The following is a 12,820-nucleotide window of genomic DNA, read 5'->3' on the forward strand; positions in this document are numbered from 1 at the left end:
TCCTTCAATGGGTTCAACAAGTATTGTTGTCAACAAGTATTATAATACTGGTAAAGAGCTGAACAAATCAATTACATCTTTTCTACCACAAGTCATGATAAAAGACTATCATGTTAATATTTATAAGTTTATCAAAGGACTGTCTTACCAGGTTTTTCCTAGCTCAGTGAGCCATGTTGGGATGTTTCCTGTCATGATTACTAGAGGGTCTTGAAGCTGCCTATTTGCTTTTGCTGTTAATTTACTGTTAATAAATTCACTAGTTGGAATAATCTCCTTGCACATCGCATTCTGTAAAATAAAATAAATTCAAAATCTCTTTCTATATCCATAAATGGGTTGGTCCATAGCTTTCATCTGTTTTTAAAAACAAAAACATACAATACCCGGTTCCTCAATGGTGTTTCTGATTTCTGAAAATTCCTACATCAAAACCTCATAAAGCTATTCCCCTTCACTATTCCCACACTATGTATTTAAGAAATGAGGTGTTCAACTCTTTACATGAAGAAAACGTGTGCTGACTTGATTTATGTCAACTTGACACAAGACATCTGAGAGAACCTCAACTTGGTTTTGGTCATGGTGTTTCACCACAGCGACAGAAACTTAAGAAATTGGTACTAGGATTTTGAGGTATTTCTATGCTAGACCCTGACCTTGTTCTCTTTAAGGGGACTGTGGAACGACCTTTTAAACTTTGGGTTGAAAAAGCCATTGAGCATTCAAACCCTGGTGATCTGTACTGTGGAAGTTGAAGATAAAAATGTTGAGAAATACAGAGAATGTAGTTAGGCCTCGCTTGTGAAATTCCAGAGGAAAGTTTTGAGAGAAGATTACAGACTTTATCAGGTCCATTGCATAATTTGAATTAAGAACCTGTGGCTCTTATCAGCTAGGGCTAAGACTCAGCTGTGATTAACAAGATACCAGTACCACTGAAGTGAAACCTTTGCTACTGGGACAACAGATGGTGGCTAGGTGGAGCTGTAAAATTAATGGTGATGAAAAAACTAACATCACTGAGATGAAATCCTCTGAGGAAGTGTTTCCTTGGAGTGAGCACACAACAGCTGTGTTCCAGAGGTGACCAGGGTTATACCTTGAGCTGGCAGCTGAACTTGGTAGTTTAAGAGTCACCCATGTGGTACTGGTTTTGAAAGCAAGAAGGGGTCATGAAGAGCAGCTGAGGTCTGGCACTATGTGGCAGGACTCAAATTGCTGAAGAGATAGTGAAAGTATATCACAGTTGCAGAACTCCCTAACATTTTGAAGGTGCCAATACCATGGCATAAGAACAGCAGCAGCAGGGAAGTGGAGCTTAGAAGACATGCAGTGTTTCCTGCAGAGGAAACCAGAAATATGACTCCCTTGAAGGAACTCCAAAAAACTGAATGAATCCCAGATTTTGGAAACTGAGTTGTTTATAGTTAAGAGTTTGATTTTGCTTTGTTCAGACTGTGGCTATGTCCTCTTGAAGAGAGAAAAGTATTTAAAATAATTTTGATTTCAACAGGAGGTGACAAGACTGGATTTTTTTTCTTTTTCTGTCGTGTGTGTGTGTGTGTGTGTGTGTGTGTGTGTGTGTGTGTGTGTGTGTCTGTGTGTGTTTCTATGTGTAGCCCTGGCTATTCTAGAACATGCCCCTTAGACCTTAAACTCAAGAGATCCTCTGTGTCTGACTCCTAAGTGCTAGGATTAAAGGCATGCACAACTTCCACCCAGCATTTTTAAAAGACTGAACATTTAATGTATTGGAATTTGTAAAGGCTATGGAACTTTAAAAGTTACTTGTTTTATACTGTGATGTTAACATGCAATCTTTGGGGTGAATAAGAATAAAAAATGGTGTGCTTTAATAGTGATATGCCTTTGTGTCTAGTTTTATGCCAACTTGACATAAGCTATCCTCATCAGAGAGGAGTGAGCCTCAATTAAGAAAATGCCTTCATAAGACTGGGCTGTAGGAGGACAAGCTTGGTGGCATACACCTTTACTCCTACCACTCAGAAGTAGAGATACGAAGATTTCTGAGTTCCAGGCCAGCCTGGTCTACATAGTCAATTCCAGGGTAGCCAGGCCGTAATGAAAGACCCTGTTTCAAAAAAATAAAAACAATGAAAAAATGAAATATGAGTTGGAGACATAGCTCAGTGGTTAAGAGCGCTGATTGCACTTCCTGAGGTCCTGAGTTCAATTCCCAGCAACCACACAGTGGCTCACAACTATCTGATGCCCTCTTCTGGTGTGTCTGAAAACAGCAACAATGGTCTCACATAATTTAAAGACATGATTTAAAAAAGAAAATTCGGCTGCAGGCAAGCCTGTAGGACATTTCTCAATTAGTGAGAGATATGGAGGATGGGGGTAGGGGTGGGGGTATGTGATGTCTCAGTCCATCATGAGTTTGGCATGGATTCTGTTAAGAAACAAGCAGGCCATAGGGAGTGACCCAGTAAGCAGCATCCCCCTCCATGGCCTCTGCATCAGCTGCTGCTTCCTCCAGGTTCCTACCTTGCCTGGACAATAAATGATAAAGGGTGATGTGAAAAGTGTAAGCCAAATAAATTTTTTTCTCTGCAACTTGCTTTTGTTTATAGTATTGCATTTAATCATTGCAACAGAAACCCTAATTAGAACAAAATGTTATTTAAAAAAAAAAAAAAAAAAAAAACAACTTAACCGAAAAATAAAGTTTTGTAGATGAGTTCATTGTAAATATGAATCACTGTATGTATCTATTTCTAGTTTAACAGAAAATTCATTTACTAAACAGAAAACTGTACGAGAGCACAGGATTTCATAAGGAGACATTACTCACATCATACAAGTAATACCAATATCGACTGATGGCATGTAAAACTCTTAAAAGAAGTATTACATCTAAGGATGGGTCTTCAAAGGTGATATTTTCAGGTGGTGTGGGAATGAGGTAAACTTCTAAAGGATTTGCTACTGACGGGCACACTCCATCTAGAGGATAAAGAAAGTTTCAGTTTCAATTTGATCAAAGTTTCAGTAGATCAAAGTAACAATAGCATACAGACTCAGAGAATTCACCATGTGAAGCTGCTGTGTTTAACTTCTTAGTATCTCAATGGTATTAAACATAGACATTTCCTCCCTTTTGACCTTATGCACATCAACACAGGTATATTAAACAATCAAATTCCCATGAACGCAGACAGCCAAACAAACAGGAGAAAAATAACTAAGTCCTAAACATTCCTGCAAGCTGTCCTGTGAAGTTAAGAGACAATCCGTTGTTCATCAGATACAGCTTCCAGCAGTTTCTTTTTTAGTGAATACATTTAACCCCTAACGAAGCCATGAATTCTTCAAGAAGTAAAAATGAGAATTTCCAGGGCTAGAGAGATGGTCCTGAGTTTAATTGCCAGCAACCACATGGTGACTCACAAACATCTATAATGGGATCTGACACCCTCTTCTGCTGTGTCTGAAGACAATGACCATGTACTCACATACATAAAATAAATCTTAAAAAAAGAAAAAGACTTGCTTAGCTTGTTTTCATTTTTAATTTTATAGATATGCAATCCTTATTTTCTAGACATTAAAATCAAACATTTAACTAAAAATAATCATTCTACAGTAATATATTTCTTAATTGTACCCAAAATTTTTAGAGCTCTAAGTCAGTTAAGGGGCAGGAATACAGAGAAGACAGTGCCTGATGACAGTCAGCTTCCCTCAATGTATCACCTTACCATGCCATAACTCATCATGCTTCTTTGCATTTCTGGGGGAAGTTTTTGTTGGAGCTGTTTGGGCTCTCCCCCTTTTGCCACCAACACAATCTTTAGTACTTTCTTCATCCTCCCTCACAGGTTTGTACCTGAGCAGTATGAAAATCAAATGCAGACTTTAAGTGTGCAAATTATTTTAACAAACCTAATAATGTCTAAATCACAGAAAAGATACAGAAAGAATCCTAAGAGTCTTCTGAATTATAGCTTTTTTTCTCCCTATTACGAAGAGTTTATCTTCCTAAAAGAAAGCATTGTATGTAAGCAATTAAGTCTTCTCAGGAAGACTATACTTTGGGAAATGGTTCTTTCTTTCTATAAAGTGTAAGACACTAAAGGCAGCCTAGGAGGCTGTACCCAAATGTCACAGGACTCAGAGCTACCAAACCTATATAATCTAATCAGATACCATTTTGACTCATCAAAAGATTTGAAATAAAAAACGGTATACTACTGCCTTTAAACATGCTTTCTACTAGACAGAATGAGGAAGCAATATTCATATACACATTGCAGATCATTGAATATTTGAAAGACTTTCATAGTTCAAATGTGGGATTTAGGTTCTTCCTCTCCTCACAGAATTGGGCCATGAATTTAATGAGAATTCTAAAACAAAGATCACATGCTACCAAACAGAACAGAACAAAACAAAGTACAACAACAAAAAACCTAGTTCAGACTTGCCATATTGTATGAGTCTTTGTCCAAATTCCAGCTCTTCCCAGAGGATTGCTCTCATCATCAGTAGATTCTCTTTCATCTTCAGCCTGTACACTGAATTGCCGCACTGCCTGATACACGGTCATGTTATATGGTAGTAAATGTTCTCCAATATAAAACTGTAGCCTGTGCCTTACATTTCCCGAATTTAAGAATTGAGCAGCCTGAATAAAACAAAGAAAAGTAAGCCAAAGTACTGACACGTGCGCAATAGCTGAGATTTATCTGCTTAGGGCAACAAGTCAAGATCGGTGGTGAATGTTTCAAACTACAAATAACTCTTAACTCTATATATCCTGAGCATTATTTATCTGTAATGCTTCAAGACAGAGTGCTCAGAAATTCAAGCTTTTCTATGTGATATATAGAGATACTAGCATCCATACGAAGATGGGACCCAAGTATAGACTATTCATATTTTGCACAAAAGCTGTGCAGATAATTGAATATTGGTATGGTTAGTTTAACTTCCACTGTTTATACAACCTACCATATACAGAAAAATGTAAATTTTCTCTCTGTAGCTTCTTACAGGCGATTTCATATTCTGGATATTGACTTTAGGGATACTCAACATATACTAGTCTATTTTTTTCCTTTACATACACAACTCTAAAAATCTTTAATTTATAAGCAGATGAAATTAGAAATAGCTAATAAAATTGTAGAACCATACTAAATTCAGTGATTATTAGAATAGATTAAGTAATTTCTGTGATTTTTTTCCAGTAATGATTGATAAGGGGCCATTTGAATCATAGAAAACTAAATCAGATACAGCATGGTAAGTGTACAATACAACACATGTGAAAAGGACCTTACCAAAGACTCATCTATTTCTTCATCTGACCCATCATCATCACTATCTTCATCATCTTCTCTTACTCTTCCATATCCTGAATAACCCAAAAAAAAAATTGTTATCTAGGAATTTTAGGTGTCAGAAGCAGTAGTTAATGTTACATTCTGATCTATAAAAAAGAAACATTCTGATACATAAAACATTCTGCCTATTAAGCAAGTTCAACATATGCCTATTTCTAATAGGACCAGAGGTTCCTACAACCTAAAGTTTATGAAGAACAGCAATTAATAGGGAAATAACCTTTAAGGCTACTTTCATAAACATAGAAGTAAAGTACACATACGGAAAATACCTCTAACCACAAGGTATCTCTCAATAGCTTGCACCAGAGCCAGGGGATCAATCTTGACAGGCCCGCCTTTCCACTGCTTCACATTTGCACAGTCTGGGTGTCTTTGTAACTGACATTTTAACTGATGTGTGTTGAAAAATTTTAAAGCTTGTGATCCTCTGTTGAGAGAAAAGCTCAAGATAATTTACGAAAAAAGGTTATTCTATTATTTTCAAAGTCAACTTATTTAAGATTCATCAACAACTCAAATTACTCAATACAAGTTATTACAAATAACTAAATGAGTCGGTTTTTCTGCATATGAAAAGCATGAAATGAACATGATCTCTAGCCACTGTGAATTCATGTTATCAAGGGTGTTATAAAAACTGACCTCAATGAAATGCTGTACCTACTGGATTATTCCTCTGGAAATAAGAACTCTTCAACTATCTGGGCACACTCACCTCTGCAGTATTTTATCCTTCCCTACTAAATTCTATTCAAAGACCAATGGGGGGAAGAATCCTCTATTTTTTGGCTTATAAAAATAAAAACATAATTTAGTAATATAAAAAGTAATTATTCAAATTTACTTTGCTACATACTTTTGAACAAATGTCATACTTTTAAATATTTCTTCCTGGTAAAAGGTTCTAACAAGTCAGATACTGTCAAACTTAACATGTAGTTATTTTAGACAACTCCAAGGAGCATGTAAATATTAAGCAAGCATAATTCATATGAACTTAGACAAAATGGAAAGCCTCAGGCTTTTTTGGGTTTGGTTTATGTTTTTTAGTTTAAATAGCCCAGTCTAGCTTTGAATTCCAAAATCCATTTCCCCCTCCTTATAGCTATTAATTTAAAGGGATGGAGCAAAGTAAACTGAAGGTTAGTTTTTATTTTGTATTATGTTTTTATTTGTAAGTAAAATCTAAAGTAAAAAAACAAAACAAAACAAAAAAACAATATTCCCCCCTCCTTGGGAACTTCCTTGGATTACAGGTATTCCACCATATTTTGTGATGTCCCTTTGTTTCATAAAACTATTCTAAGATAGTAGAAAACAACTTCAGTCATACTGTGAAGGAATATAGATACTGTTTTTATTCAAAATTGTAAAAGTGAGAATGTGGACTAATTTACATTATATTTTCAATAAAAATACTCCAGAAAGCTTACAGAATTCCCTAACAAATTAATTTTACCTGTCTCTAGTATCTTACAAGTCCTTAAAACCAGTAAGAATAACAAATTTTTATTGGAAATCAATCTTGAAAATGGATACTTACATACCCATCAAAATAGAACTGATCAAAAGAGTCAGAATATTTTATTGCCAATATACAAAAGCAAAATTAAGAGAATCATTACATATTAAAACATATCTACTTAGAAATTTTTAATGTGTTGGGCATGGTGATGCACACCTTTAATCCCAGCACTCCGGAGGCAGAGGCAGGTGGATTTCTAAGTTCGAGGCCAGCCTGGTCTAAAAAGTGAGTTCCAGGACAGCCAGGGCTATAAAGAGAAATCCTGTCTCGAAAAACAAAAACCAGAAATTTTGAATGTTTGTCTTTCCAGTCACTGATTTACTGATTTTAAAAAATAATAGTTGTAAGCCAGGCAGTTGTGGTACATGTCTTTAATCCCAGCACTTGGGAGGCAGAGGCAGGTTGATCTCTGTAAGTTTAAAGACAGCCTGAGCTATAGAGAAAGCTTCTATAGAACAGCCTTCTAGAACAGCCAAGGACAAAATATTAACAAAACAAAAACAAAATTAACAAACAAAAAATCAGTTGTTAAAATACATGGTATAGGCTGAGCATGGTGTCACACCTAGCACTTGGGAGGCAGATGCAGGCTGATCTGAGTTCCAGGACAGCCAGAGGTACACAAAGAAACCTTGTCTCACACACACACACACACACACACACACACACAATAAATAAATAAATAAATAAATAAATAAATAAATAAATAAATAAATAAATAAATAAATAAATAGATCAAATACAGTGCATGATCTTAAATAAAAAAATGCATTTAATTAATTGACACAAATTACTTAAGTCATTACAGAACACTGTTCCTAAAAAAGACCAACACCTTACCAGACCTCTCACCACGTTTTCCTTCACAATTCTGGTGGCAAGTGGACATACCCAGGTAATGGTCCTTACCTTCCTCCAGCTCCGTTCCCACTAGGGAAATCATGTACTTTGACTGGAAATTGCTCCATTTGGCTGAGACAGTTGTTCATCTTGTGAACCAATGCCAGCAAAGGTGCATGGCCCACTGGTTCTACTCTTCCAACAGGCTCTTCTCCAGGAAGCTAGAGTTATGTATTTAACAAAACAAAAACCATTAAACACAGCCGTCTGAAGTCAACACTCCACAACAAAACATTTTAATAAGCAGTTTCACAAGTGGAGATTTATCAATTAACTTTCTTATCTCTCTCTTTTTTAAAAAAGATTTATTTTATGTTTATGAGTATACTGTAGCTATCTTTAGATTCAGACACACCAGAAGAGTACATCAGATTCCATCTCAGATGGTTGTGGGCCACCATGTGGTTGCTGGGAATTGAACTCAGGACCTCTGGAAAAACGTCAGTGTTCTTAACCACTGAGCCATCTCTCCAGCCCAACTTTCTTTTCTCTTATGACAGACTTCATTATGACAGCGATTCCAAGTCCCTTGTTCATTTTCTTCTTCTTTTTCTATTTTATTTATGTGCACTGACTGGTGTTTCATCTACATGTATGTCTGTGTGAGGGTGCTGGATCCTCTAGAACTGGAGCTATAACCTCTTGTAAGCTACCATGTGGGTGCTGAGAAGTGATCCTACATCCTCTGAAAGAGGAGCTAATGCTTTTAACCACTAATCTATCTTCCCAGCCCCTACCACAAAAAAAAGTTATTTCAAGCACAATACTTTTTTATACATCCCACAATTCTTCAAAATTCATGAAACCAAATGACTCAGAGGAACAGTAGTTACAAGTGGGTGAAATCCAATCCATACAGGTATGAGATTATTTATGCTCTTCCCCCTCTTCTTTTACTAACAATATTAATGTTTTATTACTAAATTCTTTGCTTATGACAAAGAGTACTGAACTGCCACCTGACTGAAGCATACAAAAATTAAGCCTTATTAGCTGGAAAAGTATCAGGTAACAGATTGCAGACAAAATCTTAAATATCAGATAATAGATTATGAACATATACAATCTTAAGTAAGGTATATTCCACACATACACCCACGTGCTTATGAAAATAAAGATTTAAAAACAGCAACCAAAACCAAAAACCCAATAATAACCTACCTTGACTCCAATAAATATCATTTCTGTCTTTAGGTAGCCAAACAACTTAAACAAATATAAACAGTGTTCAAAAATGTCTATGAACACTTAAAAAGGACAGCATGGTTAAGCAGTTTGCTAATAAGCAGAAATCATTAAGCACATTACAGCAGCAATGCAGAAAACAACTTCCTGACTTAAGCCTTCTCTAACACAGTTGCAGCAGGAGATCTAATATGCAGTGCCCAAGAGAGGTTTATCTCTTGTTCTAACACACCAGGCACCAAAAGGAAAAGAGGAGCTAACTGTAGACCTGCCCTGTAATCTACATTATAGATTATGTTAAGCAGTAATACTTTAACTGCCTATCAAACGGCCAACAAATATTGATAAATGAGACTAATATTAATGCTTATCTTGCAAAGTAAGAAAAATAGGTAACACCTTTAGGTTTCTAGAAGTGGGGAGGAGGGGATTTCTATTTTGTATTTAAGAAAGGGTCTAAAACTCTCTGTGTATCTGATCATCTTACCTTGCCCTCCAAGTGCTGAGATCTAATCATGGGCTTCGTGTCTAGCTTCATTTTACTACTTATTTTATGACACAAAAAAATTTTTGGAAGAGCCAGATACAGCAGATTCCTATCTTTAACCCCAGCACCTGAGACTCAGAGGCAAGCACATCTCTGTGAATGAATTGCAACCCAGCCTCATCTACATAGTAAGACTTTGTCAATAACTGTCAAAGGAATCTAACTGAATAAGCAACACAAAGTATACTTCTATTGGGACACAAATACATCCACTTGCTAGCTCTGACTCTTAGTACCCATGAGCACTATCAACTTACTGGAGAAGAAAAAAATACATGAAGGAAACGTTTTAACCGGATCTCTCTGCCGACAGCATCCTTTTCATTCTTAGATGTCAAATACAGCAACAGTTGTTTCACAAACCCACTATGTTGGATTTCAAATGAAGAAACATCTGACTCTGAGACTATGCTACGGATTTCTACAAGGCACTCAGCTCCACCATCCACCTAAAAGAGTGGAGAAGAAGAGTCTGTAATGATTTAAACACTACAATTCACATTTCCCAAAAAGAAATTTTTCTCAATACCTTAAAATCAAAACAAACAAAAACCACTAGCCAGCTATGAACCCTATGAGCTACAATACCAACCTGCCAGGCAAGTTGTGCCCACTGGTACAACAGTGGCTAGAGCACTACTGGGCTTAGATCTGAAGCCCACTCCACAAGAGGAAATTTATTCCTGATAGTGTAAACCTGGTTAAAAGGCAATGGAGGTCAAAGGTCCTAAGAAGGAACCTACTACTATTTTGTTAAATGGTGTCAAAATATCTCCTCCATAATTGTGTCATTATCTGGAAGGGTCACTATGTTAAGCAAATTAGGGCATGCTACCTCTAGTATGTATATAACACATTTAAAAACAGAAACACAGAAGTAGAACAGCTACTACTTGAGAACCAGGAGAGAGGGGAACAAGAGGGGGCAATGGGTAGAAAATTAGAATAGAATCAATGCACAAAATATACATGTATGAACATATTAGGCCATGACTTTGTACACCTGATACTTTAATAACTTTTTAAAATTAGAATAAGGTTTTTTTAGAAAGCCACATTAAAAATGATAAATTGTGATGTGGCTTTAAGTTAATAAGCATAAAATGTCTATGAAATAACTTAGAAAACAAGAACAAAAAATTAAGTGGGGGAAAAACGGGGGGTGGGGGGGTTGCACAATAAAGCCTCAAGCCTTTCAATCTTTCAGTCAAGTAAATACAACGAGTCTGCAGATAGAGGTGGTTATAAGTATTTAGAAAAGGGGACATTTCTGAAATTTTGTCTTTTGTCAAGAAATAGGCAACTCAAAGAACAAAAAGAAATGGCAAGGTTTCCAGTATGTACTGTAGATGATAAATCATGGCAATGGACAAGGGTCGGAAGAAATTGTAGAAAGCAAAGTTTCTGCAAACACCACCCAACTGATGTCCCAGCAATGCACTGGACACAGACAGTACCTGGAGGTTGAGTTGTTCAGTTGCAGCACAAAGTCTCTGAAGGACATTCAAGGCAGGGTTGCTTCCATCCATATTCTCAGAACTAAAATAACGCTCAACAAATTTATGTGCCTGCTCCTTAATCCAGCCTTTAATTTTTTCTCTACAAGAAGGAAAAAGGAGATATGTCTCTGGATAGGTGGGAAAAAAAAAAAAAAAAAAAAAACACCCTACACCAAAGTCAGATTAGAAATGTAAGATATTTCAGAAGGTTACGGTGCTGAGTTCAATGCCTGGGAGAACCAACTTCTGCAAGTTGTTTTGTGACCTCTACAAGTACTTAATACATATACATATATGAGAGAAATAAAACAGCTACACTTAAAACTCTTACTGGCCTACTATCATTATTATGACTCAAAAAAAGCAAATTCAGCTTCACTCTCAAAATGGACTAAGATGTAGCTAAAGAATTGCTTAGGTACTTGGAATGTATTTTGTCATCAGGTGAAGAGTAACAAGTGTTCTAACTTCCTGTTCATACCCAAACACAGATTTGCATAATAACTGGATAAAGGACAAATATATCTAATACTGTCCATCACTGTTCCCTAAAGAAATGAGGTAAAAATGAGGTATACACAAGCATGTGACCTGGCTATTTATAAACTTTAAAAACACATTTGCTTAATTATTCTCCTTAATTCAGAGACTCAGCAGCCAACTCAATCAAATGTAAAGTTATCTTTAAAATAAAATGCCACTGGAAAAATGTTTTATTTATAGAGGAATCGGTTTTCACAGGTACTCTGTATCCAGTTTATTTCCTATGACCCACTGAAAAGCATTTCCATATAACCCACTGTAAGAAATTAGTATCTGACAGGGATCCAAGAACTTTTTTAAAAAGTAGCTACCCTCAGTTACAAATCTTCAAATTAAGAAGTATAAACAGAAAAGGCAAGCACATACAATTCAGGAAAATGTTCCATATAAAACAAAACTAACCAGTCAACTGGCTGTATTATTGCTATGCTTTGGTTTTTATAGGGTTGAACACACAGGCAAATCCTCATAAGAATGTAACTTATCTTTTGGGTTGAGAGTGGAATGAACCAAGTCCAAGTATCCCTAGTGTGGGATGAACATGCTCAATACAATCATGTTGAGACCTTTCATCCCGAACCCCAGCCACACTTTACCTATTATTGGATATGGTGTCTTTTGAGGCTGCCCTGGCAAGACCACTAACTCCTGCAGTTCGTGCTGGTTCGATATTGTTGCTGTTGGACTGTGCGCTTAACCTTCCCCATGTTTTTGGATTCAAGCTTGCCAGGAAGGAAGATTTAGGTGACTGAGTAGTGGTGGGGCTTTTAGCTATAAAGAGAAAAGAATTAAATTCAAATCATTTCACCAAAATTGAAAAAAAAAAAAAAATAAACTTCAATCTTAATATAGAAACTGAATTAAGAACAGCGAGTCATAAGGAACCTTACTCATCACCTCCTCCCCCATCTTCCAATCATCTCACCAGAGGTCTCACCTTGATTGTCTACTTTGTCATCATCTCTTGGAGGGGAATATTTTGGCCTTCTTGGCCCTCGTTTTGGCAGTCGTTTTCTCTTGAGAACATCACTTAATCGACTGTTGCATGGAAAAACAATGATGAAGTTAGTAATTACCACACAAGGACCCAGCTATAACTGGACATTTAACTTAGATTTTAAAATGTCCCAACAATTTTCTCTGACTTAATATGGACTCTCGTGGACAGTCATATTCCTTAGGGAATAGAGACAGAAAATGAATTACTAACTGCTAAGTAAAAAACTAAAGGCCTAGTTTTCTT

At 36.3% G+C, this 12,820-nt stretch overlaps 1 protein-coding gene across 49 annotated transcripts in view; it reads right to left on the reverse strand.

Moving 5' to 3' along the window:
- Positions 1 to 12,820, reverse strand: part of Trip12 (thyroid hormone receptor interactor 12) — a 128,816-nt gene that overhangs the window by 18,177 nt on the left and 97,819 nt on the right. For 34 of the 49 annotated variants that reach the window (XM_011238654.3, XM_011238656.3, XM_011238658.3 and 31 more), the window contains 11 exons: positions 12,515 to 12,615; positions 12,174 to 12,348; positions 10,993 to 11,134; positions 9,793 to 9,984; positions 7,813 to 7,964; positions 5,639 to 5,820; positions 5,313 to 5,386; positions 4,455 to 4,654; positions 3,729 to 3,856; positions 2,822 to 2,973; positions 149 to 291 (listed from right to left, as the gene is read on the reverse strand). In XM_011238654.3, coding sequence (XP_011236956.1) covers positions 149 to 291; positions 2,822 to 2,973; positions 3,729 to 3,856; positions 4,455 to 4,654; positions 5,313 to 5,386; positions 5,639 to 5,820; positions 7,813 to 7,964; positions 9,793 to 9,984; positions 10,993 to 11,134; positions 12,174 to 12,348; positions 12,515 to 12,615 — 1,641 coding nt within the window. The remainder of the gene's footprint in view (positions 1 to 148; positions 292 to 2,821; positions 2,974 to 3,728; positions 3,857 to 4,454; positions 4,655 to 5,312; positions 5,387 to 5,638; positions 5,821 to 7,812; positions 7,965 to 9,792; positions 9,985 to 10,992; positions 11,135 to 12,173; positions 12,349 to 12,514; positions 12,616 to 12,820) is intronic. The other 15 variants (NM_133975.4, XM_006496429.3, XM_017316673.2 and 12 more) reach the window with 3 other exon arrangements.

Source organism: Mus musculus, chromosome 1 (assembly GCF_000001635.26).
Source record: "Mus musculus strain C57BL/6J chromosome 1, GRCm38.p6 C57BL/6J".
Lineage (NCBI taxonomy): Eukaryota > Metazoa > Chordata > Mammalia > Rodentia > Muridae > Mus > Mus musculus.